We start from the raw sequence: 24,503 nt of genomic DNA on the forward strand, positions 1-24,503 counted from the left end.
GAAAAAGACTCAACTCAAAGCAACAGGAAAAAGAAAAACAAACTCACCAGAGACAAATATTAACGGACACATAAGACAAAAAGCATCGCTTGTATTTACAGTAAATTGCAATACACTGACATGTGGTTTCTGTCAGATAGCTTATCTGAAATTTCTACATTCAGCGCAGGGGACTAACAGGCCTGGAGACAAACATTTGAGAACTATTATGAGGAAACGTGAGGTGGTTGTTTCTTATTCCTCCTTTCTTCCAGGTCGCAGCTTTTCAGAGCTGGGTACATTTGATCAAATCCTAACCTCACATGTCGGCGTACGCCAAACTGCAAGATTTAAAGTCTGCTTTGCTCCCAGGCGGTTGCCCTTTTTTTTTTTTTTTGGCATAAAGACATGTCATTTCAGTTCAGTTCAGCTTAAATAGTACCTGAATGAAGACAGCAGAGCCTTGCCCAAGAATTTGTGCCTCAGGATGTTTTTCATACAGTCACAGACGTCGGCGTATTTATTTGTTTTAGTTGTGCGTTGATGGAAAGTGGAAGGAAAAGTATATTTTTTCAAGCGTATGCGTGAAGATTGTATGCTGTCAGAGTTCTTTCTGTGATGCCCCAAAATAAAAACCAGTGGAACCAGTCAGATGTTATTCATATTATGAACAGCTTCATGAAGATTAAGGATGTAGGGACGGCTTTTTGGTCGATATCCGATATGCCGATGTACTGAAACTCACTTGGCCGATAACCGATACCAATACCAATATGTTTTTTCTATACCTACTTACTGAAATTCCATGGCTTTCTCTACTGTGTAATGAAAATTGCCATTATCTTTGCCAATTTAGCCTGCTATTGAATGCAAATTCTAAAGGGAGGCTGAATATCATGTAGCACTTCCAACTAGCATTATTTTTATGTCAAATTTATTCATGACATTATCTCTCAGACAATGACAACGCTCAAACAGTGCAAGTTTGTAAATCTTCACAAAACTAAACTCAACCTGTTCACAAGCAACAAGTGAAAAGCACATCAGTCGTGCATTAATACTTAACAGTTTATGAAGTTGTGCTGCAGGCATCGTTGTCCCTGGTTTGTCATATAAAAACATCGGTGAGTTATTTTGATGGAATGGCCGATGTTAAATATTACAGTTAACATCGTCCAATACCGATACCATGCCAATAATATCGTGCATCCCTAAACACAAGCACATAATTCAAGTAGACACTTGTGGATAAGTTTGACGATCCAGAAGATCTCAAAGAGTTCAAACCGTTTTCTAAAAATTAGGGTGGCGTATTGCAAAACCACAAGGGAGGCAAGATGTGGGCGTCCTAAACGGACAAAAAAGAGCGTTAATCAAGAGACGCAGCCAATGGGCTCATGGTAACTCTAGAGGAGCTTCACAGATCCACAGCTCAGGTAGGATAATGTGTTGACTGAATAGGTTCTTAAATATCCGACTTTCATGGAAGAGTGGCATACACTATAAGAAGTTTCTTTTACTTTTTGCCACAAGCCATGACGATGGTTGTGACAGTGGGGAAATATGGACAGGCAGGACAGCAGGACTTGTTGAGCAGGTTTGTGGACGGGACACAGTAAAGATGTGGTCCGGCCAGAAACCCCCCCCAAAATGTAACTTTCTGGCTTACAAGCAAGCATAATGTGTGTTGGAATGCTAAAGCTGGACATTGGCCTGAACAAATCATTCCCTTGGTGAAACATGGGAGAGGCAGCACCATGCTGTGGGAAGACATTCACTCATCAGAAACTGGAAAGCCAATTGGAACGGATGGAAAGATGGACGCCACCAACTTGTTAAAGGGGCAGTATTATGTTTTCGAGGCACATAGTGACTTTTTACAGCACAATCAAGTAACCATGTCACATTCAGTTGTTATGAAATTTGTACATATATCACACATGACTTAAAAAGAATTGACTTTGCAATTGAACACTTTGAGATTGGGCCTCTGTCTCACAAATGTGAAAGAGTTCAAGAGGCAGTATGAATACTTTTGCAAGGCCCAGTGGGATCTTCTCTCTGCGATGCTAATCCCTCTCGGAACAGATGCTCTCCATCCTCAGCAGCTTGGCTTGCGTCGGACAGTCTCTCGGGGAGCTCAGCGAGGACAGGATCGAGTTGGTGAAGGACGAGGTGCGCCTGAGGTGCATTCTGAATTCGGCGTTCAGGAAGTAATACAGGAGAGGGTTCAGGCAGCAGCTCATGCTCGCCAAGCAGAGGGAAATGGGGTGAAACTGTTTGACGGCCAGCACGGTGGCGCAGCGTACGACATACCTCTGCGAGACCATCAGGTAGAGCACAAAGTTGATGTGGTACGGGGCGAAGCAGAGCAGGAAAAGAGCCGAGCAGCTCAGGACCATCCGCAGGGCCCGCCGCTTCTCGCTGCTGTTGGCGGGCTTTTCGTGGCTTTTGTCTGCGTGGCCGTTGGAAGTGAAGGACTGGAGTCTGCTGCGCATCGAGGGGCCGGGAGCGGCGGAGTCCTGCCGGTCCTGGGGCTGGCTGTGGTTGAGGGACCAGGCTATGCGGATGGAGCAGTAGCTGATGCAGACGAGAGGGAGCAGGAATCCAAACAGCTCGCACATGCTGATCAGGCTGACAGCCAGCGGGACGGAGATCTTCCGCGTGGGCAGGTCTTTGAAGCAGCTGCCGTTGCTGGATGTGGTACTGGCGTTTGGACTGCACGCCATGCTCAACGGCTTGGCGGGGGTGGAGGAGTGATGGGGGAGGCTCTCGTTGGTGTTGCCGCTCTCGCTGCTCCGCATCAGAATGAAAGGCAAGCAACCGACAGCGACAAACACCCACACCGCCACGCTGATGAGCAGGTCGTAGCGACGCCTCCAGCGGCGGGCGGTGAACGGCTTGAGCAGGAACCTGTATCTTTGCAAGCTGATGCACACCTGAAACAGAAAGGGCATGAGTCACACAGATACTTTTAGAAACCCCGACAAAAAAAAATCATCTCATGACTTTCTGCTCTTCTCAAACCGGCATCATAACTCTTGAGCTTTTTTCTTAATTTAGTCACGTTGCAACCACAAACCTGGGAGTTTCTTAGTGGGATGCCATGTGGCAGACCAACACAAAGCGGCGAATGATTGTGAAGTACAAAAACAGGTAGAAGTGGGTTTCAGAGTATTTTTCAGAAATAAACAACAAAAAGAGAAGAGTGGATAGTTTTTCAGTCCATCACAACCACGTGCTTTCAGAAGTAACCTAATTATTGAGTAAAATCCACTCATGTATGGATTCCTTTCAGCGTAAATTCAATTGTTCCTTTAAAAAAACGAGCAAACGGCATCTGAAGATTAGTGAACAGTTCACGGGGAAAGTTGTGGGGAAGTTTAAAGTAGAATTTAGTTATAAAACTAAATACCAGGCTTTACAGCAAAGGGCACCATCATCTGTAAGCAGATATAGGTAGAGTAACCAAAAACTATACTCACGTAAGAGTAGAACTACTTCAACATATCTTTACTCAAGTAAAAGCAAAAAGTAGCCGTCTAAAAAAATAAAACCGTATTGGTAAAAGGGCTGCTCGGGGAACATAGGATCTGATTTTGAAATGATGCAATCAGATAAACATTGTGTACAAGCATAAATGTAAAGCAATTCTGGCATTTAAAATACAAAAATTAAAAATGTTCAAATAAATACAAAATAATAAGAATCTTTCAAATCATATTTTTACAATATTAAACTTGACAAGAAATCGATGTTTACAGTAGGCAATGTTGGAATAATTTAATGTGCTTCCAGTGAGAATATGTGACTGCAGATAGAAATTAACATTTCTAACAAAACAAAGCGCTGGTGTAAAAACACAATGTCTCACTTTACCGCAAACTCCAAGTGTGTGTCTGTGTCTCATACGTTTTTGACTGAAATATGTTTGTACTTCATTCATTAAAGTTACTCGTGTTGGATAGAGTACCCAAAGATATTACTCAATTAAGACTAGAAAGGATGTTGACATTATTCAAGTAAAAGTAAGGAATACGATTCTGTAAAAGTATCCCTAGAAAGTAATTTCTGTTCCCCTAAAAGTTACTCAAGAAGCCATGGAGAGCAGGTTAGATGACAAACAGCAAGACGAATTAACCTAAATACAAAGACATTCTGGAAGAAAGATTTTTAGATCCTGCAAGCCCAAGTGGAGCAGACGTTGACCTTTGACACTAAACATACAACCAGAGCAACAACTCATTTGCTTAGACCAGTGTGTTACAGGCCTGGTCCTCTGTCCTTCATGTTTTATGATTCAAATGACGGCATTTCCTCCTCAGCATGCCATCAGGTGATGCAGAACTCTGATAATCACCCACTTATTAAAGTCAGGTGTGGGGAAAAAAACAAAAACATGCAGCATTGAGAAACACTGGTTTAGAGCAAAGCATAGAATGGCCTAGTCAAAGCACAGCTCTAAATCTGAGTGAGAGCCTGTAGCAAACATTTTCAAAGACGGTAAGGTCATTTTATTTAAATAGCACAATTGTCAGCAACAAGACAGTTCTTCAAAGTGCTTCATATGAATTAGTAGGAAATACAGCAAAACGACGAACCAAAAAAAAAAGAGCAAAAGAAGAAAAAAAGAAAAGTATAACCCCACGTTTAAGGAAAGTAGTCCATGATTTCTAAACTGGCAGGGGTTTCTCTGGATTCTTGTTCTGATAATGTTGATCTAAGGTATTGAGTAGTTTCTCTGGATACTAAGTTTGTTCTAATTCCTGAATATATAAACTAGACGCTCCTGTTGTAAGTATAAGTACTCCATAATTCATAAGCTAGAAGAAAAACTCCGTGTAATCTGGCGGCGCTTCAGTTATTTTGTCAGAAGGAATGGACAGAGACAAAGTTCTGCTAACTGTCGACGCATCAACCCGGGTTTTAGATCCGTCCTTTTTGTACAACACAGCTCTATTCAACCTTGTGTTAGTCTGTGTAAGCATGAAAACCCCCAAAATATATTGAAGTTTATGGCTGGACAATAAATCAGTAACAATATATATCACCACAGACACATAATCAATATCACTGAACTTCGACCCAGAAACGCACGGCATTCTGGGGGACGTAGGCAGAGGAAAGACAGCTCAAGCCCAGCTGCTAAACGTTGGTGGGATCAACTAGCTCACTCACTTTGGTTACCTAGCAACAACCTGTTGTGTAGGTCGAACAGGAGCACTTTCAGGTTTCAACACTGTGCCTCATAACTGCTTAAAAATAGAAAAATTAAAAAACAACGACGTGGGTGGAAAACTGTGGATAAAACAGATAAAGTTCACATCACTAGTTCGGCAGCATTTGAGATATTTAAAACAATATCAATATGAAGCACTGATATATTTTCAGCCATGTCGTCCAGCCATAGTTTATGGCTGGAACTTGACAAAAATCCAAACAATTTCAAGGGGCTTGATTACTTCTGCAAAAGTTTAGTGTTTGACTTTATGTTGGCATAAAACGCTAAATCAGTTGGACTTCTCATAATTTCATCAAACGTCTCTGCTACATTTTAATGTAGTTTAATTTCAAATAATAATAATAAAAAAAAGGAAAAACCTGCACTCTTACCAGGAAAAAGATTGCGGCGTACATGTTCAGGTATTTGAGATAAAAGCAGAGCAAGCAGATGCCTTTTCCGAAGGGCCAGGAGTGTGTGAAGTAGTAATAGATCCGTAGGGGCAGAGAGAGGACGTGGACCAGGTCTGCCAAGGCCAGGTTTATCATGAATATCACCGCTTTGGTCTTCTTACTGTGGAACGACATAGAGGAGCCGTTAGTGACTGCAGGACCGTACGCTGTTGCGTAAGAGTTTTGAAACATAAGCTGTTTCCTTTGGCTTTAACGGCAGCAGATGCAATCGAATTGAAGGGATCTTGAGTAACGTTGTGTCTTTTGAAGGTCTGGCAAAAAGAAACTGCTTTAGCCGATTAGGGTCAGGGTTAAAATCTAAATGAATCGTGAAGGACGTCTGCACTTTTATCCGCCTGACCTACCTGAAGTGTTTGCAGAGGACCCAGAGAGCGGTGGTGTTGAGGAAGAGGCCAGGGACGAAGAGCAGCAGGTAGAAGTAGGTGTACATCTTGTCCATCGTCTGCTCCCAGCAGGACAAGTCATGGTTGCAGGACGGGTGGGAGAGGTTGCCTGAGAACCCCTCTGTGGGTCCAGTTTCATTCACAGTCATTATGTTGTTGTTCTCTTATTGAATAAAAACACCACAGAGGGCGGTGTGTATCACTTCATGTTCTTAGTCAGCATCGCCACTGAAAGAGAGAAGGAAGAGAAGTACTGTAAAGTACTGAAAATAAACACCGTGAAAGTTGGTCTGATCCTGTTTACAAATTCACAAAAGGTGAAACCTTTTCAAATGAACTCATTCTGAGCAGAGTGGGGAACGTTTTGCCAGTTTCAAACATTTGCCAAACCGAACGCGGCCGTCCACATAGCCCCACATCCTCACGTGAACTTTCGGTTTCGTATCGAGCAGGTGTTTTTCTTCCTCCGCGCCGCCGCTCCACTCCGGTGGCCCGCTACCGGGAACGTTCTAGCAGCAGAACATCTGCTTCAGAACCCGTTCATTTGCATCTGCCAACGTTCTCTTAGCGTTTGCTCCCGCATCTTCTACAGCCTGCTGTCTATAGAAATCTCCTCAAAGCAACCAGTTTATTGAGTTGTATGAAACCTTTATCTTTTAGTGCAGTTACACAGTCCCTCACAGAAAAAAAAGCTTTATTTAGGTAATCAATATCTGTGTATGAGGATAAAAATAATATACAATTCTTGTTAACTCTACTGTCATATTAAGACAGTAGTTTTTTTCCTGCACCATTTTACTGGATGAAACACAAACAGAGAGGTAGAGGGAGACATTTTCTCTTTGTTTCTGCTCTCTCCTCACCAGCTCACCGCGTTTTTAGTTTTCCTCTTCATAGCACTCGGCTCTGAGGACCGAGGAGGTGAGAAGGTGGATTTTGTGCCTGGGGATTTGGTTGTGAGTGATTATCGCTCTCAGTTTACAGGTAAAGCACGCCAGACTCTTAAAATGTCCTGGTATTTGAAAGCGATGCCAGCCTCGCACCGACTCCACAAAAACTACTGGGGGCATTACTGATATTGAGCTGTGTTTTTGTAGCTGACTGTTTTAACTGTACGAGTTTAGTTTCGCTTGCATACAGGCCGGAGAAAATGTTGCAGTGACAACATCATGGACAAAGACAATAACAAACTCCTTCCAAAGTGTGAAGTGGTTTGAAATTAAACGGAGGGCCAAATTTGCAGTACCGTAATTCCTCCACACTCTGCGTTATCTGAAAAATTCCAAGAGATTCTGAAAGGGGAGACGTTGCGCTTTCCAGCCAATTTGGGGTTATTACGGTAATTTAACCCCCACTGTAGCAGGGAGGGAAATTAATCTGAGGGCCGCTCTTTTAATAGAGGGTAAATTGTAAAAAATAACTTGGTAGAGATGGAAGTCATGAAGTTAAGACCCAGTTGTTATGGATTAATGGGCAAATATATTTACCCAGGACATTTAAAGAGCTGGGTACAATTAACATTATAAAAAATATCCAGGCGGAGTTTTGAAACTTAGAACATAAAGGGTTAAAGAAACAAACTAATAGAGATGGGTGTTTTTAGAAAAACAAAAAAACTGAAGTTTAAAAACAAAAAAAACTGAAGGTTAAAAACAACTGTATTTAAGTTGTGGAATAATTGTTGTGAGGAGTTAAAACTCTGTTTTTCACTCATTAAATAAAAAAATGGATAAAAATAATTTGCTAAACAAATACAATAAGGTTTGATTATGTTTTATTTTGCGGGTTTGCCTGCAGACTCGCCTGGAATTAATTCAGGATAGATAAATACACAGAAAAGATTCTGCCGTTTTGATTTTGATGACGCTGTGTGAAGGTAGAATAGGTTTGTGCTTCTACCTACTCTTTGTGATTTTACCATTGACATAAATTGAAATATTGTTTATATATTTCTGTATTGGTTTGGTCTTTGTTGCTGCTGTTTTGTTGTCAGGATTGTGTGTTTTTTAATTTGACTTTTTTGGTGTATGGACACGTTAAAAATGGCCGACAGTAAATGAATATCCTCATTGACTGAGATAAATTTCCATTTTCCTCCAATCTGTTTATCATCTTTGCTCCCATCTCTCTCTGGCTCTGTTATCCATCAAGTCTATTTCAGTAAGACTCCTTCCAGCATCCAATTATTGCTTTTAAGATTGTCATCATTTTAATGTATTAATATTGAACATTTGTATTGGGATGTTGACTTAATGTGTGATGCAATCCAGCGCCTGGAGTGTGTGTTGCAGAAAATGGCTCCAGATAAAGTCCCAGCCAGCAGTTTTCTAGTTTTGTTGTTGTTTTCATCAAACCTTCGGGTTCTCAAGGTTCACACAACCTTCCAACGCTTTTGATTTTATTTTTTAAAGTTTCTTTGTTCCTCTGGATGTTGCTTCTCTAAACCTGATCACGCTATCAACGCCTCATTTTCTCCTGCCGTGGCTCTGGAGATACGGATTCCAGCCAAGGTGCGGCCCTGCCCTGAAATTTACGGCCTAACCGTTTACAGGAGGGGTTTTCCTGATAAACCGAAGAGTTAGATAAAAAAAAACAACAACTGGTCGTCGTGCAACTGGAAGCATTCCTCTCAGTCCTGTCGGAGAGACCTCCGTGAGATTTCACCACAGGGTGACATAGTCAGAGTATTAGGTAAGCACTTTCTACAAATTTGAATTCCCTTTTTAGAAAGCAGCTCATAAAATTGCATAAAGTGTGAAACAAAAGAGCCGTGTGAACTCAAAGCCTAGCAATTGTCAGGATCGTTCATTGTTTTGCGTGCTCAACAAAGTGTTGACATTGAAGGTAGCAGATTAAATTTTGATAAGGACTGCAACAGGAAATCTAGTGCTAGGAGCTTGGTTTTTTTTTTGATCAGAGAAGCATCAGCCTTCCTTCTGTCATCAAGACTGGTCCACACCCTTCCTACACTGGTCCCACAAGAGGAAGACAAATACAGTGACATTTTATTTTTCTCTTTGCTGGAAACCTGGACTTGTCTTGACCCCCGACTGCGTTGGTCTTCGGTTGCTCTGTTTATCCGACACCTACTCGTTTTTCTTTCACTCCGCAAACGTCTCCGAACTGAGATGCAGAGATAGTCTCCTCATCTTATAACTTCTTAGATCAGAATTATAAAAAAAAACAAAGACAGCAGGACACAGAGGTCAAGACATCATTCACACCTTGCGTGAATGAGAATAACAAAGATTTCAAAACACACTCTACTCATCAAAAAATGCAAAGCGTGGCAAACCGCAAGGACAAGCAGCCCAACTTCCTCTCAGACGCTACGTTCAAACAGAAGGTCGGTCATTACCTTGTGTTGCCGCGTCTTCTCTTGAACTCATCATCGGACGCTGAAGGAAGAGTCCAGAACCAGAAGCATGTGCTGGCATCTGCATGCTCCGACTGCTTCATCAACACACACTCCTCCTCCGGCTGCACAGTAGCAAACACACACACACACACACACCCCTCCTCTCCTTCCTCTTTCTTGTGCACTTTTTTTGCACGAGACAAAGAGACTTGTCCGTTGGCTTCTGAAGTCAGCAAATCCCGCGTACTGATGTGGTTTGCCTGCGTAGCTGCACGAAGAGATGGCACCTTGCTGCGAGCAGGCTGACTCTTGGTTTCAGAGGCGAGAGATCATGAGGGGAAGAAGGGGAAGCTCTGCCCTTCTAGGTCTGGCGGGGTGCTTTTCTGCCGTTTGATACGTCACCGACTGCCTAACAACTGAGTAAATAGCAAAGGCTGACACAGAATCGATTGCACGTGCGGTTAAGAATGAGCAAAGGCAGGCTGCTCGCTGCCCAAGCTGAACGTTTTTATTTTCTTCCCTCTGTAATCATCGAGCTCTCTTCAACAGGTGTCAAAGCGGCCTCACTCCCTGTGTCGTGTGCGTACAGCAGTGTAAATGTTTACTCTGGGCCATTGAGTCGTTACAGAAATGCTAATCAGCTTCCCCTGCTACGATGCCACTTCCCCTTTTCTTTTTTTTGGAAACAGTTTAGCAAAATAACAACAAAAAAAGAAAACAAATCACACTGCCTAAGCATTCTGCTATTTTTCCAAGGTGACACAGAGGGAAACAAAGAGGGAAGCTGAAAGGCTGTGGCAGGAACATGTGGGGCTTTTTTAAAAACCCGGGATACTTATAGTTGATGTCATCACGTCCAACCATAAAAACCTAGAAAGACAAACATCCAATAATGACACACCAGGCGTGAGGCTCTTAAAGGTAAGATTCAGTGTGGCCCATGCGTTCTGCCTTTTAGCCACTAGATGTCACACTAGCCCAATGCCAAGTAGCCGCTCCTTTCCTTTCACAGTCAAGCCTGCTGCTTTAGGAGGCCCAGCAGCTGATTACTTCCACCATCAGCCTCATAGGAGATTTTCTTGCATGCTTCAAAGCTCCTACTCCTCTTATTTCCTGCCCTTCTGTCTGCCGCCCCTCTCAATGCCGCCCCTGACCCCGGACTCCACAAAGCGCTCGCTGTTACGAGCCTCTGCGGTTGAAAATAAAATGGTCACATCGCATGCACATGCCCGGAGGTTGCTGTCAGAGTTAACGGATCGTTTTTAACTCACTTGGTCGACATACCGTTGCAGGAGATATTCGTGTCTGAAGGATTAGCGGTGGAGGGTGTGAATTTCTGTCTCTGGATCGCTGAAAAGACTAAACGGGCAGATCACGGCTACGGATGTCCGTTAGTGCAACTGCTAGATGCTTGAAAAGCTGCACAAACAAACAATAAGCACAGGAGGCTTAATGGAGACATGGCGATTTAAAAACAACTCGAGTTTTTTTTTTTTATAAAAAGGTTTTGCGGTAAGCTTCATTGACCAGAGCTTTCTTCCACATGGTTATATATGGCTTATTGCAAACTGCTAATGAGAGTGTTTATGGTTTTCCTCTCAACAAATGTTGCTTTTTGTTACCACTCTTTATTGAGCGCCTGATTAAATTGCGTCCAGGCTTGAAACATTGTTTCATATCTTGAAATGACTTTAAATGCAGCCCTACGTTTATCCCTGATCTGATCTGTTGTGTTCGCCAATCATCCTAGTCAGCTTTTAAAATATATAGAAATTTGAGGTCCAAAGAGGTTTGTTGGCTCAGTGAAAGCCCACAAAACAAAGCTGTTTATATTTCCGCTGTAATCAGGTTCCACGTCCCGTTGGCAATCCAGAAAAAAAGGTCGCCCACGATTCATTTGTAGAAACTGACGTCAATTCATCAATTCACATTTTCTCTCTCTGAACCTGCTGATTCAGCACTGTTTGGAGCTTCGGTTTGCGAGGTAAACAGGCAGGACGGTTCATCCGGACTGTGGAATGTGAGCATATTTGTTGCGTGTAAGAGACGTTGAGCAGATCTGAAGTCTAATGCCAGATTAGGGCAGAGAGCCCTCATTCAGAGGCAAACAATGGACCATTGCTCAAGTCATAATGAGCGCTTGGCCTGCGACACAGCACACAGGCCAAAGTCCTCAAACAAGTCAGGGCCACCTGGTGAGCCAGAATGGAAGAAAACTCCTCCAGGAGTGAAACCTTACAGTCCAGTTCACAGGAGGCTTGACTAACCGGTACCGAGCTGGAAAAGGAACGATAAATAAAAGCAAAAAAAAAAAAAAAAAAAGAAAATCAAAAAGACACTAATTTAAACAAAACTTCAACATGACACATTTAATTCAGCAGGTCAACATAATACTGCTTTATATAGTAACACCAGATCTGACCATACTGAACTACGACGGAGTGATAGGGCCATGCTAAGAAAAAAATGTAATAAAATGACAAAAATAAAGCCACAACATCACGAGGATAAAGTCGAAATAACACGAGAATACAGTTGTAATTTTTTGAGAATAAAGACACAAGAATAAGGTAATAAAATCATGACTTTATTCTGAAAATAAAGTCATGATTTGATAATAAAGTCAACATTATGTCTTTATTTTCAAAAATATGACAACTTTCTTCTCAAATATTTATTCTAGTATTATTGCAACGTTATTCTCGTACAACTTTCCTCTCCTAAAATTATCTTGTTATCTTGTTAATACTATGACTTTGTTTTTGTATTCTCGTAATTGTATGACTTTAATTTTGTTTTTAGTTTCTGAGCGCGGCCCCGACCCCCCGCTGAACTGATCAGTGTCACTACATCCATGATGTAACGCACTGTCAGAGCTCAAACTTTCTAAAAAATAAAGATTTTGTTACAAAAGCACTAAACAGCTCGTATCAACAAAGTGAATAAGAATCCATCTTATGGACAGCTCAGTGTCAGCATGTGTGTTTGTGAGTCTGTTTGAGCAGCTCCTTGTCTCTGTCACGGCGGCCCCGGCGTGGATCTGCCACCCCTCTGCCTGTGTGTGTGTGTGTGTGTGTGTGTGTGTGTGTGTGTGTGTGTGTGTGTGTGTGTGTGTGTGTGTGTGTGTGTGTGTGTGTTATAACAAACATAGATACATTCCTCTGTTCTCCAGTGCTGGATTAATCCACAAAGCCCAGGCCAAACCTCAGGACTTACCTCTGGTCTTAGCTAATCTGCTGAGCTATTTGTTTTCCACTTCCACAATTAAACAGCTGATTGTTGTTCAAGTTCAGGGTTCCTCCAGAACCCGCCCGCGACCCGTTTTCACCCCTGCCAGCGGCGAGTCATAGCTGGCTGTCGGATATTGTGGCGTCTTTCCCGTTGCTGGACACGGACTGAGTGTCTCTGGGGACGGCCGTGTCCTGGGCCTCGTTGTCACTGCGGGGGACGCTCTCGGGCCGCGAGCCGGACCCCTTGCCACCAATGGTCAGGCTCTTCTTGAAGCTCTCTGAGGTGAAGTAGTAAACCACGGGGTCCAGGCAGCAGTTGAGGCTGGCCAGACACAGGGTGATGGGGTACAGGGTCCGCGCGAACCGCTCCACGGTGCAGTTAGCCAGGGCCTGGGTCCGCACCAGGGCGTACAGGAAGAGCAGGAAGTTGTACGGGACGAAGCAAATGATGAAAATGGTGAGATGGACCACGATCATCCGCAGGACGCGCTTCTTGCTGTCACAGCCGTGGCCGGCGCTGACCGGGCGGCGCAGCGTCCGGAGAACCAGGGAGGAGCACACCAGGTTGGCCAGGAGGGGGAAGAGAAAACCCACGATCTGAGGAAGTAAAGGAGAGTCAAAGGACATGCAGTGCTTTCCAAAATGACTTATGCAGCTGGACAATATGAAAAACAAACATATCACCATATCGTCACCTTGGTGAAATAATGGCCGGAGTTTTCCAAATTCTTGTTTGCCGAAATCATCTTTAGGCGTGATTTTTGTTGTTGTTGCCAAAATTACTTTTAGCAAAAAAGTCATTATTTTAGGAAGGTGACAGTACACAGTTTTTCTATCAGTCGATATCAATAATTATTGATTCGTTTTTGTGTTTTAAATATCTGAAATACTCCCAAACCGGTGGCGCGACCTTTCCTCTTTATCCACAGTTTTCAAGCTACGCTGTTGTTTTTTTATTTTTAATCAGTTATGAGGCGAAACCTTAAACTGCTGCTCTGCCAGTTACAAAGCCAGTGAGTTAGTTGATGCCACCAACCTAGCTTAGCAGGCAGTGAGAGGTTAACCAGCTAAAACCTTTCCTCTGCCTACATCCCCCAGAATCCTGTGCGGTTCTGGATCAGAGTTCAGTGAAATTATTCAATATTTTATCAGACATATTATCGATTGATTTTGGTAATGTGTCTATTGTGACATATACTGCTGCTGTTGATACACTATCATGTTTTTCACATGCTGTCATGTTAACCCAACTAAATCAGGGGTCTTCAACCTGCGGCTCCAGAGCCACGAGTGGCTCATTGAAGCTCCCACAATGGTTCCCAAATGCTTTGACTTTAGTTTTTAAGTAGAGGTATCATCACTAATACAAGTTTCCACAACAGAATTACACTAAAATTACAAATAATATTTATTTAGACCCATTTTTTCTTGTCATTATATTGAAAACTAGATGCTTTTTTTATTCACATTTCCACAAATATTAACATCCCATAGCAGAAAATGTATCCATCCTCTTTTTGCCAAAAATTTCACCCTTTAGACCTTTACCATAACACCTAAAAATAGTAATAAAACTGTGGTTCTTTAAATATGACAACACATTACCTATTATAGGTACTGGATTTCTCAAAAATGATCAATAGTACTTTTTTCAAAAGGTCATGTAACATTTGCGGCTCTAAACAAACTTTATTTGGCTGGAGTGAGAGCCAAAATGGCTCCCTGCATTGTAAAAGTTGAAGTAGTTTCTGATTCTGAAGTGGAATCATAATGATGCATAGTTTTGATCCAAGGATTTACAAATGAAATGTAAAAAGTGTTGCATATACTCACACACAACTCAACTTAGGCAATACTTTGCCGAACTAGATTTCAATGCAGTTACAGCCTGAAGAGTTTCGGGGAATCTCTCCATCAACTTTGTACATCTAGAGGCTGAAGTTGTCAACACAGGTTTTACATTTTTATTTGCTAAAAATCTTTAATTGAATGTGTATCACTTTCCTTCAGCTCAAAGTACTGCACCATTTTGCTTTGGTCTATTGTCTAGAATCCCAATAAAACACAAAGTTTTGGGCTGCAAACTAACAAATATGTGAAAAGATTGAAAGCAGAGCCTCCCTGCTGTGTATCTAGATGTCTAGATGCCGTTCCGGTAGTGAATGTGTTCATGCACATCAGCTTACCTCTATGAAGATGGTGATTTTGGAGAGGTAGGTCTTCCAGGTGTTCTTGGAAAATCCTTCAAAGCATGTGGTGGCTCTGTGTCTGCTGTTGATGGTGGAGAAGAAGGTCACCGATATTCCTCCGCCCACGATGGTGAGCCACACGGCGGCGCACACCAGCGCCGCGTTCCTCCTCGTGCGGATGGAGCGCGATCGAAATGGGTAGACTATCGCCAGGAAGCGGTCCACGCTGATGCAGGTGAGGAAGAGCATGCTGCCGTAGATGTTGGTGATGAAGGCCGTCCCTGACACCTTGCAGAGCCCGTCTCCGAAGGGCCAGTTGCGGTTGACGTTGTAGAAGACCTTGAACGGCAGCGTGAAGACGAAGACCAAGTCTGAAAAGGCTAGGTTGGTCATGAACATTGTGGTCTCGTTGCGTATCTTCATCCGGAAGCAGAAGACGAAGAGGGCGGCGCAGTTGGTCATCAGGCCCGAAACGAAGACCACGCTGTAAACCGTGGAGTACAAGTTGTACTTGAAGGAGTCGTCGATCCCGCAATCCTCCACTCCAGTTTCGTTAATCACAAGGCTGGCCATGGTGACGGAAGAGACAAAGTCTTCACTGTAAAAAAAAAAAAAAAAAGAAGATACAAATAGATCTTCAGGAAAGGAGCAGAAATCTGGGTGTCAGCAGGGGACCGTCCGCTGAAGCCCCCTCCAAGTCATCATGGACCCCCAGGCGGACGAAGCCGGACTCAGTCAGGATGCACGGCTGCTCGGATCGCTGGTCCTCCTGCGCAGAGAAAAGGAAACGGCACTCAGGAACTTCCAGACTATAAAAGTCGTTCCCCAGAAAGCAAACCATGAATGTGCACAGCGATAAAAACAGGGAGCAAACTAAATGTTAGAAATGTGCATAAAAAAAACAATGGAGGGCTTCAAGACATCGATCATACATCAGCACTTTAACACTTACTTAACTTCTGTTCACCTTATGTTTTAAATGTTTAATTCAATAAATCCATGCAGATTTTTAGCATCCATAATTCGACAACAGTCTGTTTTTAATTTCTGGCTCTCACCAGGCAAACAGTCCTGATTCAAATTAGCTCCCAGTTAAAAAAAACACAAAATGCTGCCAAGTATTTTTAGCCTAATTTCTAGTGCAAATATCCTAGTGCACTTGAAATTAAAACCAAACTACCTTTTCAGCAAGACACAGGAGATTGTTTTAAGTTAATAATTCTTTAATATTGATATATAAAAAAGTATTAGTTCCACTGGCAGATTATTTCACTTGTGGGAAAAATGTCTTTGTATAAGTGAAAAAATACGCTGGTGGAAATAGCACTTTTAAATCAATATCAAGGAACTATTGACTTAGAAAAGGCTCATATACTGTATGTTGCTGAAAAGTTATTTGTTAGTTAGTTTTGCCTTGTTTCAAGTGTATTAAGATATTTGCACTAGATCCAAACCACTTGGTAGCATTTTATGTGTTTGTGGTGCATAAACATCAAGGGCTCACAGACGGCAGCATGAAAACCAGGATGGAAAAGGATCTGCTGTGATTCACAGTTGAATCACAGCCTCTGGGTTTTCTGCCGAGTCTTTGTGGGTGTGGTTTGACTGTTCTGTGGGCTACATAGATTGATGTGGTCAAGAAGAAGCTTTCTTTGACATTCCTCCGCATCCACGCATTTAAAGAAAATCGGCATCCAGGTGCACAGACGAATATGTGAGCAGATTCCAGCTACTGAACGGGTCCGCTTGGAGGGAACTGCTGTGCAAAATCCAGTTAGTTTGTTTGTTTACTTACTGAAATATTTGAATTTGTAATTCAGGGGAAGTGGTGGACTCTGTAGGACTGTTCTGAGACTGTAAAGCTCCAAACATATCTAAGGTACAGTAGCTCTCACATTTGTCCAGCAAATGATGGAAAATCTGGATGTCCACTTGGCATTAATAGCTAAAGCAATGCATATCTCCCAAGTAGTAAACATTATAATATCTATTGTGTGCTGCGGAGCTTATTTCCCTCCGTCTCAAATGCCTCTTAAAATAAAAGGTTTGACACACAAGGTTTGGGTTTATTAGTCACACATCATGTGGAAACAGCTGTTTAATATCTGCTGAGGCTGGGAACAGGCGGCTAAAATCAGATGACAACAACATCTGGTATTTGGTATATTTTTACTTAAACTCTGTCTGGACCATTGCAGAACTTTACCATGATTACGGACAAAAATGTAACATACATAGATTTTTTTCCCCACAAAAGCCAACCAACTTCAAGTAGATACAAGTCTAAAGTACTACAAGATTCCCTTTTATGGCCTGAAACGATGCGATTTATCGTCATGAATCGATGAATCGTTAACTAGAGTATAGGTAAGGTGAGGTAATCTTATTTATATAGCCCATTTTCAGCAACAAGGTGAATCAAAGTGCTTTACATGAATTAGAAGGAAATACAACAAAACAACAAACCAAAGGAAAGAGCAACAGAAGAACAAAGGTAACAAAAAAGTATCAAATTACATATTGGCTCCCCGTGTTTATTTTTTTATTTATTCCGGTAAACCCCGTTGAGATCTAGATCTCATTTTCAAGAGGGACCTGAAACAAACTTCACTCCCTGTCGGGGAATCGAACCCCGGTCTCCCGCATGACAGGCGTGGATACTCACCACTGTACTAACAAAGTTTAAGAATAAGTAATCTCTAATTTATAAACTGGTAGGGGTTCCTCTGGATTATTGTTCTGATAAAACTCGATAGTACTTTCTGAGTTTGTTCTAGATTTGTAAGCTAACAGATGTTTCTCTAGGTCTTGCTCCGATGTGAAAAGTTTAATGTTGAGCTAAAGTAATGAACAGTTTCTCTAGATAAACTAACAGGAGTTTCTGTTGATTCTAAGTTTGTTCTAATTCCTGCTCTGGTTGGCGTGACGTATATAAACTAGATGCTCCTGTCCTGGGTTTCTAGACAGGTATATGTTCTCCATCATGTAAAAGCTAGAAGGAGTTCATCTGGGTAGTAACCTAATAAACTAGTAGGGGTTTCTCTGGATTCTTGTTCTGATAAAACTAAACGATGCTTCTCCATGTTTGATTCTATAACAGACTCAAGCAGATTCAGGGCAGTAATTAGCCTAAGCTGTACAAAATGAGTATAATTTTGCATTTAAGATTAAAAAAAATAATCTCTTTGTGTAACATGCAAGTGACATAGTTTTAGCTTCACTCATTCAAATTCAGTAGAGGAATGCTACGTTGTTGCATTTTAAGCAATAAAAAATTTATTTAAGAAAGGGAACGGATTATTTGTTTATTTACCTTTTGTATATTTCTAATATTGTATTAAAAAAAAGGTTTAGGTAGTTAAATGAAAAATCGACGGAATGCGTTACATTTTTTTATCCGATTAATCGTCAGAATAATAGACAGAATAATCAATTACTAATATAATCGTTAGTGACAGCCGGTCATTGTAACAAGTTAAACTGGACTTGTTACGTTATAAAACAGAGGTAAAGACCCAGCCGGTTCAGCCTGATCTCCTTTAATGCGCCGCTGTAGCCTGAAGACCTCGTCCTGTGCCAGCTGCACTCTTGACATCTTGAGATGTCACTCCGCCCCCAAAAGCCTCCCATCGACCCTCACAATGGGCACACTGTACCAATCTGCAGCAAACACACACATTTACATATGCAAACGCCTCCACATGTGCGCACACAAGCAGGCAAACACTCACATGTGCCAATCCTCAAACGGATCTCTGTGTGCCGGGGGGGGGGTACTGAGCCGCCGGACCCCTGGCCGAGTCAACCTTGACTTTCTGCACGAAAGTCGAGGTTTAGATGGGCTCCGTTTGTCTCCTGACCTTCAGCTCAGGAGCCAAGCTATGTGAGTAGTGGATTACAGAAAAAAACAAAAAAAAGAGGTCTTGCCGAGGGATTTCGGACCTGAGAGAGTGAATGAGTGCACATTATGCAGCAGGTTGCGGACAGCTGCACAGTTACGAGGGTTTACCCCCACGGCCGGACACAGCAGCGACAGAAACAGGCCTCTGGGACCCGCTGATACGGAGAGATCAAGTTCGGGCCCAGCTCACATCCAGCTGTTCTTTTCTCTCACAAGCAAGGGAGAGAAAAGGGGGACGGAGAGGTGGAGACTGGGGGAAAACAACTTAAAAAACACTTGTGTTTTAAACCCACATCTTGGGATCACAGAGGGTTCTGTTCAGGCTCGTGTTGCACTGAGAAATACCTCTGAGGACTTCCTAATGGTTCATAGTAATGTTTTAATGAAGAAGAAAAGGATTCACGAACAAATACATGAAACGGTGTGTGTATCACTGGCACCTGTTTGGTTTGAAAGGGATTATAATCTTAGCCTTTCTGCGCAACTCCTCTCGATTATAATCTCCTTTCAGTGAGTCTGGGCTTTCTCCCATTGACTTAGATTTCTCCATTTTTGAGCAGCCAATCAGCGAATAGGATAAGTTATGAACAACGATGTTGATTTTCTGTGCTGTTTTAGAATTTGTTTTAGCAAAGGCAGCGAAGGAAGTGAACAATGCTGTTCAGTTTGTGTTGTTCAGGCTTCCAAATATTGAATCAACGTGAACAGCCATCTTGTTCGGATCGGCATTTCTCTCTTGGCAGTAGAGGACGGTTGTTTACTGGTAGCAATTTCTGGTTAGCTTTATAGTGTCAAACTGCCGCTTCACATATGTCCTGGGCAAATGTTAGCAATTACGAAAAATATCAAACTTTAACAGATTTCACGTCTCCAGGAAGCAATTGTTTCTCAATAGCCGAGAGTCCAGACCCTCTGGACGAAGTGAAGCGTAGAACAAGGGGCTGGTTTTTACCAGGCTATTATAATCTGGATATTTGGCCCTTTTTTAAAGGTAGAACTCACCATTTCATGTCTTTCTAAATATTAGCTTCTACCTACAGCTCAACAACCAATCTGTTGGTTATATCAAGGTTTGTAATTTTGCTAAATTTAGTTGAAACTTAGAAGTTTACCCTAGTAACTTTTTCTACATCGAACACAGTAAAAATTCGCAAAAACTCTTGCGACATTTCATTGTTTTAGAACAACAATACAAAAATTTTCAAGGGAAACAAAAGTCAGTAAGGCCTAACTTTAGTGAAAAGGCTGGGCGAGTTGGGAAAGCAGCCATTGGGGTTTTTCTTGTCCGGTAGAAAGAGAATTATGGAACAAGGAGAAAGTCATGTGCTTTGAGGATAGAAACTGTGGTCCAGTGTACTCAATATGGTGGGTAGATGCTCATTTACTAAAAAAATATAAAGCTGATTCAGTGATTTGTGGTTTTCTGCAATTTGGTAAATTATGTATAATTTTTATGTATATATTTTGGTGCATTAGTTAAAAACGTTGGCGTAGGGGAACATAATACCTTGACCAAAAGTAGGCCTATTTTTTCTTACTGTAAATTTGCAGATTTTGTTTTGCAGTTTCGATTTACGGTATAATTCCATGTATTTTCTATTGTAATAAAATGTTTTGGATATTATGGTCAATAACTGTTGGTATGTCACCATTTTTACCGTAAATTTACAGAATTGTTTTTTTTTTTTAATACAGTGTAGCTAAGCCATATTTCATGGACGCGAGCTTCTTTTTTGCGTTATGTTGCAGATGAATTTGAAGCACATTTTCCGAAGGAGTAGAGAAAAAATGTCACTGTCTACAAACAAAGTGGTGGACACTCACCGGCAGCTGAGCGGTCGATGACAGCTCACCTCCCGGTCACCGAGGGTTTCCAGCCTGGCGGCGGTGCAGCTGTCAAAGGTCCGGAGCCCCGGGTTTTTTTGGGGGGGGGGGGGGGGTTGGGGGGTTCTTTTTTTTTTCTCGTCACTGGACCAAAACTCTCCAAAACAACTCGCTCGGAGTTTCCCCCGCTCCGCTCCGAAGCTGCGTGCTGGCTCCCCGGCGTGAAAAGAGCAGCTTATAAGCTTGTAACAAATCCCGCGGGTGTGAGTCCCTCCATTAATCCTGACGACTTGCTCCGTCCGTCCGGACCGCATCACAGCCCGCCGCCCCGAACTGCTGCGCGCGCAAGAGCCTGTGCGCGAGCGTACATGGACACACAGGGCCCGCTCGGCCACAGGAAGCGAGACAATAGCACCTCGAGGATGAAGGAGGAGGAGGAGGAGGAGGAGGAGTAGGGCAGTCGTCAACAGTGGAGGAAGAGGAAAGGACGAGGGCCTCCGATTAATCATCTGTCTGTTTGCACCTTCATTAGCTCTCAAAATATCTCCGTTAAACTTCCAATTAAGGATCATCTCAGAAATGTAACATGTATTAAACATATAATTGATCTTTTCTCTTGTACAAGCCACTGATGAAACCAAACTTGAGCTTTTGGTGTGTGAGTCCAAAACACACCCACTGAGGCACATGGTGGTGGCAGCATCATTATGTGGGCAGTTTTTCAAGCTTAGGTTTTTGTCAACATGAATTAAATTCTGAATATGTTTCACACCCAGTCAGTTTGGGTGTGAAACCTTCAGGTGTCTTCAGGACAGCTGGGAGTGTAGAGGGTTTTTACTTTTCGATATCCAGATATACATCCAAGTCCACAAAAGAATGGCTTCATGAAAGGAAAATTAAAGTTTTGGATGAAGCCCAGAGCTAAAATCTGGCAGACAGTGTGAGGAGTCACCTGAAGAGACAGCGCTTGGTATTTTCCAATGTTACAGATTAAAATGTTGCAGGCCTATGAAATATGCAACGCCGGTTGCTCTCATTTGAAAACAAAACATTTTGTTGCTTCTGTTGTGGTGAGGATTGGGAGACACAACCAAAAATTAAATCTAATCTGTAGATTCATTACGCTTGAAAAAGTAGTGCAGTGTTGTATCTGAAGGCTATTAGTATGTAGGATGAAACAGTTCCAGGTTAGAACTGATCCAATTAAACATTTTCTGTGACTGTCTTTGCATCCAGCTGCTCTGTATTAAAATTACTTTCATATTCCAAACTTTTACATTGTATGCTCAGAGGAGCTGCCACAGACGTTTTTTTGTATGGAAGGCACTATCACACCTAATTTGTAAGTTAGCAAAATCATTGTAAAAATTATGCATTTTTACATCTTTAATATGTCCATCGGGGCAGAGGTTCGTTAGGCTATACTAGAATAATTTGCAGTAGCTTTGTAACAGCCTGAAAATATCATTAAACTTATTTAAAGAGACCTGATGTGCTTGTCTAGGTTATCACATGCAGCTGACTCTCTTTAAAATGTCCCCACAGACAAAAGGGTTACGGACAAAGAAAACAGAATAAAGGCTTAAAATAAATTTACCGTCTGCCAGCATCGCGCAGAACCGCAACAACAACAAAAAAAAACTATTAGCTTGGGTGCTTGATGTCTCAGGATGGCAATATCTTGCTGTTTCGGTTGATCAAAGTGCTGCCACACCATTGTTACAACACAGTCATAATGTCTGAGGCCACCAAAAGAGTTATTTTTAACCAGGTGGCAGGGCGGTGTTGGACAGGTTCCCATTGTTTTCAGGATGGCATTGGGCTATGACCATGTGTGTGTGGGAGTGTGTGTGCGCGTGTTTGTTTGTAATACCTTGTGGGGACCATTTTCCTGACACATACTACGTTGTGGGGACCCACTGCTCCTTGTGGGACCGAAGCCTGGTCCCCACAAAGGGAAACGCTGTTTTTGAGTCAGGGGTCAGATTTAGGACTAAGGTGTGAAATGAGTTTTGGTTAGAGGTAGGGTTAGGATAAGGGTAAAGTTTAGGCTGTAGAAATGAATGGGTGTCAATGAAAAGTCCCCACAAAGATAGCCACGCAAACATGTGTGTGTGAGCAACGTACAGATAGAGAGGCTCTTGACAGAGGGGAAGTGGTCTTTGTGGCTGTCTGGCAGGCTGACCACTCCACAATAGCAGCAGGGAGGACAGGACATCCTGCTCACTACTGAAGTCAGACACACATTACTGTAAGGACACACACGGCCCAACACACACCAGCACATGCCCTTAAAGCCTACTTAATTACTGGTGTTGAGGAACATGTGTTTGTGAATGCGTGAGACACACACTGTGATGAAAACAGATTTCCCTTATGGCGTTTCATAATATAATTCCTCCATAGTTTTAGGTTTTGCCATGCTTGATGTGCACAACACCTAAAACTATCGTTACACTGCTTCCTCTTCTGACGGGTATGTTAGTGCACTGAATGATAGGAGCTGTGTGGGGCCTAAATGTAAGGAATACATGTAAAGCAAGACTCCCTGTTGCATCACTGCATAGTGTTTTGAATAGTTAAAGTTTATTGGGGTGAATGGTGTGGAACACTGTTCCATTGCATCATGTTGGGCTATGTTTCTTTAATCAAGGTTCCTCATTCTTACAAGTTCTTATGTTGCTTTCAAGATATACATTTTTGTAAATGGGGATATGAGCATATATGGAGGGCTGCTGTGCCACGGCAACCCCATGGAGGTAATTATTCTTTTTAATTTATTCTTCCCTTCTGGGTCCTTAAAGAAACAATCAAACAGAGCACTTACAGACTGCATTGTTCCCTAAATGTCAGCCTTTTAAAAAATATTTTAGGAAAGTGACCGAGTTCTTAAAAGGGCAGTATCATGTGTTTTCTAGGTCATATTTTGTAAAGCACAATCAAGTAAGTATGTTAACTTTAGCCATTGTAAAAGTGCTGTACATGTCAAATATTACTTAAAAGAAATTTTACTGTGTAATTTACCACTTTGAAATTTGACCTCTGTCTCTTTAAGAAGCTTCTGCTCTTTCTGAATCTCTGCCTACGGGAAGTCATCACAACATGGCCCCTCTATTAACCCTTTAACAATGTTTTTATCAGTGTTGCACTGAGAAGTAGCTTGCATAACGAGCTCAGCTTAGGTGTTTTCTAATTGCTGCTGGCTAGTCTGAAGGAGTTGAGTGGGGGAGGACCGCTCTGTGAGCTGGAAACTTGGAAATTGAAGCTCCAAGGAGTAGCTGCGCCTCAAAGGCGGGGCTACGTCCAACCAGGCGTTTTACAGAGCTGAATGCTTGGCATGGAGATTAAAGGACTTCTCAAACATGCATGAAAGAGTCAAGGAAATCCCCCAGGTATGTTTTTGATGAGGGAATAACATTATAACATGCTGTACAGCTAAAAAAATGTAATACTGCCCCTTTAAATTGCCTATTTTTAATAAATGTTAACCTCAGACTGGTCACATGTGAACATTTCTTAACAGAACAATATGTGAAGGAAGGCACATAGTAAGTCAGAGTAACATATCCCTACCACTAAGTTCACCAAGTAACGTTTCTTGACAAATGGTTCCTATCTCCTCACTGAGGGGATTGCTTTTGGAGAAACTGAAGATAACCCTATTTATAAGTAAACCATAAAACAAAGTCCATTCTTTAAATTCCTGGCTGTATGTGCACGCAGCACTCAGTCTTGAACCGACAGACAGCTCTTGTCTTTAATGGGCTACGGTGCAGGAAGTACTTTTTAAGAACACTTTGGTTTTTAGGAGTGAGCAGAGAAATTCTGGCTTTGTTTAGTCTGCACAGCCGTTTAAAGCGTTTTCCAATATGGAGGGGTCAGTTTGGATCAGGGGCCCGTCTGCTTGACTGAAAACCTGCAAAGCTGGTGTGAAACATTTCTTAT

The 24,503-nt window shown here is 42.2% G+C and overlaps 2 protein-coding genes across 5 annotated transcripts; both read right to left on the reverse strand.

Moving 5' to 3' along the window:
• Positions 1-59: 59 nt before the first annotated feature.
• On the reverse strand, positions 60-12,495 carry p2ry10 (P2Y receptor family member 10). Of its 4 annotated transcripts, none has more exons than XM_028009759.1 (4): positions 9,415-12,495; positions 6,018-6,284; positions 5,593-5,773; positions 60-2,918 (listed from the first exon to the last, which is right to left on the reverse strand). In XM_028009759.1, exons 2-4 carry the CDS (start codon positions 6,203-6,205, stop codon positions 2,049-2,051), a joined length of 1,239 nt encoding a protein of 412 aa, XP_027865560.1. In that variant the 5' UTR covers positions 6,206-6,284; positions 9,415-12,495; the 3' UTR covers positions 60-2,048. The 4 variants fall into 4 exon arrangements, with proteins under 4 accessions (XP_027865560.1, XP_027865562.1, XP_027865563.1 ...); XM_028009761.1 differs by having other exon boundaries at positions 6,018-6,565; XM_028009762.1 differs by lacking the exon at positions 9,415-12,495 and adding an exon at positions 6,381-9,399.
• Positions 12,496-12,526: 31 nt separating this feature from the next.
• On the reverse strand, positions 12,527-21,173 carry lpar4 (lysophosphatidic acid receptor 4). Its single transcript, XM_028009763.1, has 3 exons — positions 20,559-21,173; positions 14,831-15,602; positions 12,527-13,241 (listed from the first exon to the last, which is right to left on the reverse strand). The coding sequence occupies exons 2-3, from the start codon at positions 15,404-15,406 to the stop codon at positions 12,759-12,761; spliced, it is 1,059 nt and encodes a 352-aa protein (XP_027865564.1). The 5' UTR covers positions 15,407-15,602; positions 20,559-21,173; the 3' UTR covers positions 12,527-12,758.
• Positions 21,174-24,503: the final 3,330 nt, after the last annotated feature.

The sequence above is a fragment of the Xiphophorus couchianus genome, chromosome 23 (assembly GCF_001444195.1).
Source record: "Xiphophorus couchianus chromosome 23, X_couchianus-1.0, whole genome shotgun sequence".
NCBI lineage: Eukaryota > Metazoa > Chordata > Actinopteri > Cyprinodontiformes > Poeciliidae > Xiphophorus > Xiphophorus couchianus.

What these genes read in the sequence shown, in the direction of transcription:
- p2ry10 (XM_028009759.1), bottom strand. Translation starts at nt 6,205, where the DNA reads ATGACTGTGAATGAAACTGGACCCACAGAGGGGTTCTCAGGCAACCTC. An exon ending in GTCCTCTGCAAACACTTCAG is followed by an intron (nt 5,774 to 6,017) that starts GTAGGTCAGGCG and finishes GTCGTTCCACAG; the next exon opens with TAAGAAGACCAAAGCGGTGA. An exon ending in ACGCCGCAATCTTTTTCCTG is followed by an intron (nt 2,919 to 5,592) that starts GTAAGAGTGCAG and finishes TTTCTGTTTCAG; the next exon opens with GTGTGCATCAGCTTGCAAAG.
- lpar4 (XM_028009763.1), bottom strand. Translation starts at nt 15,406, where the DNA reads ATGGCCAGCCTTGTGATTAACGAAACTGGAGTGGAGGATTGCGGGATC. An exon ending in AAATCACCATCTTCATAGAG is followed by an intron (nt 13,242 to 14,830) that starts GTAAGCTGATGT and finishes TTACTTCCTCAG; the next exon opens with ATCGTGGGTTTTCTCTTCCC.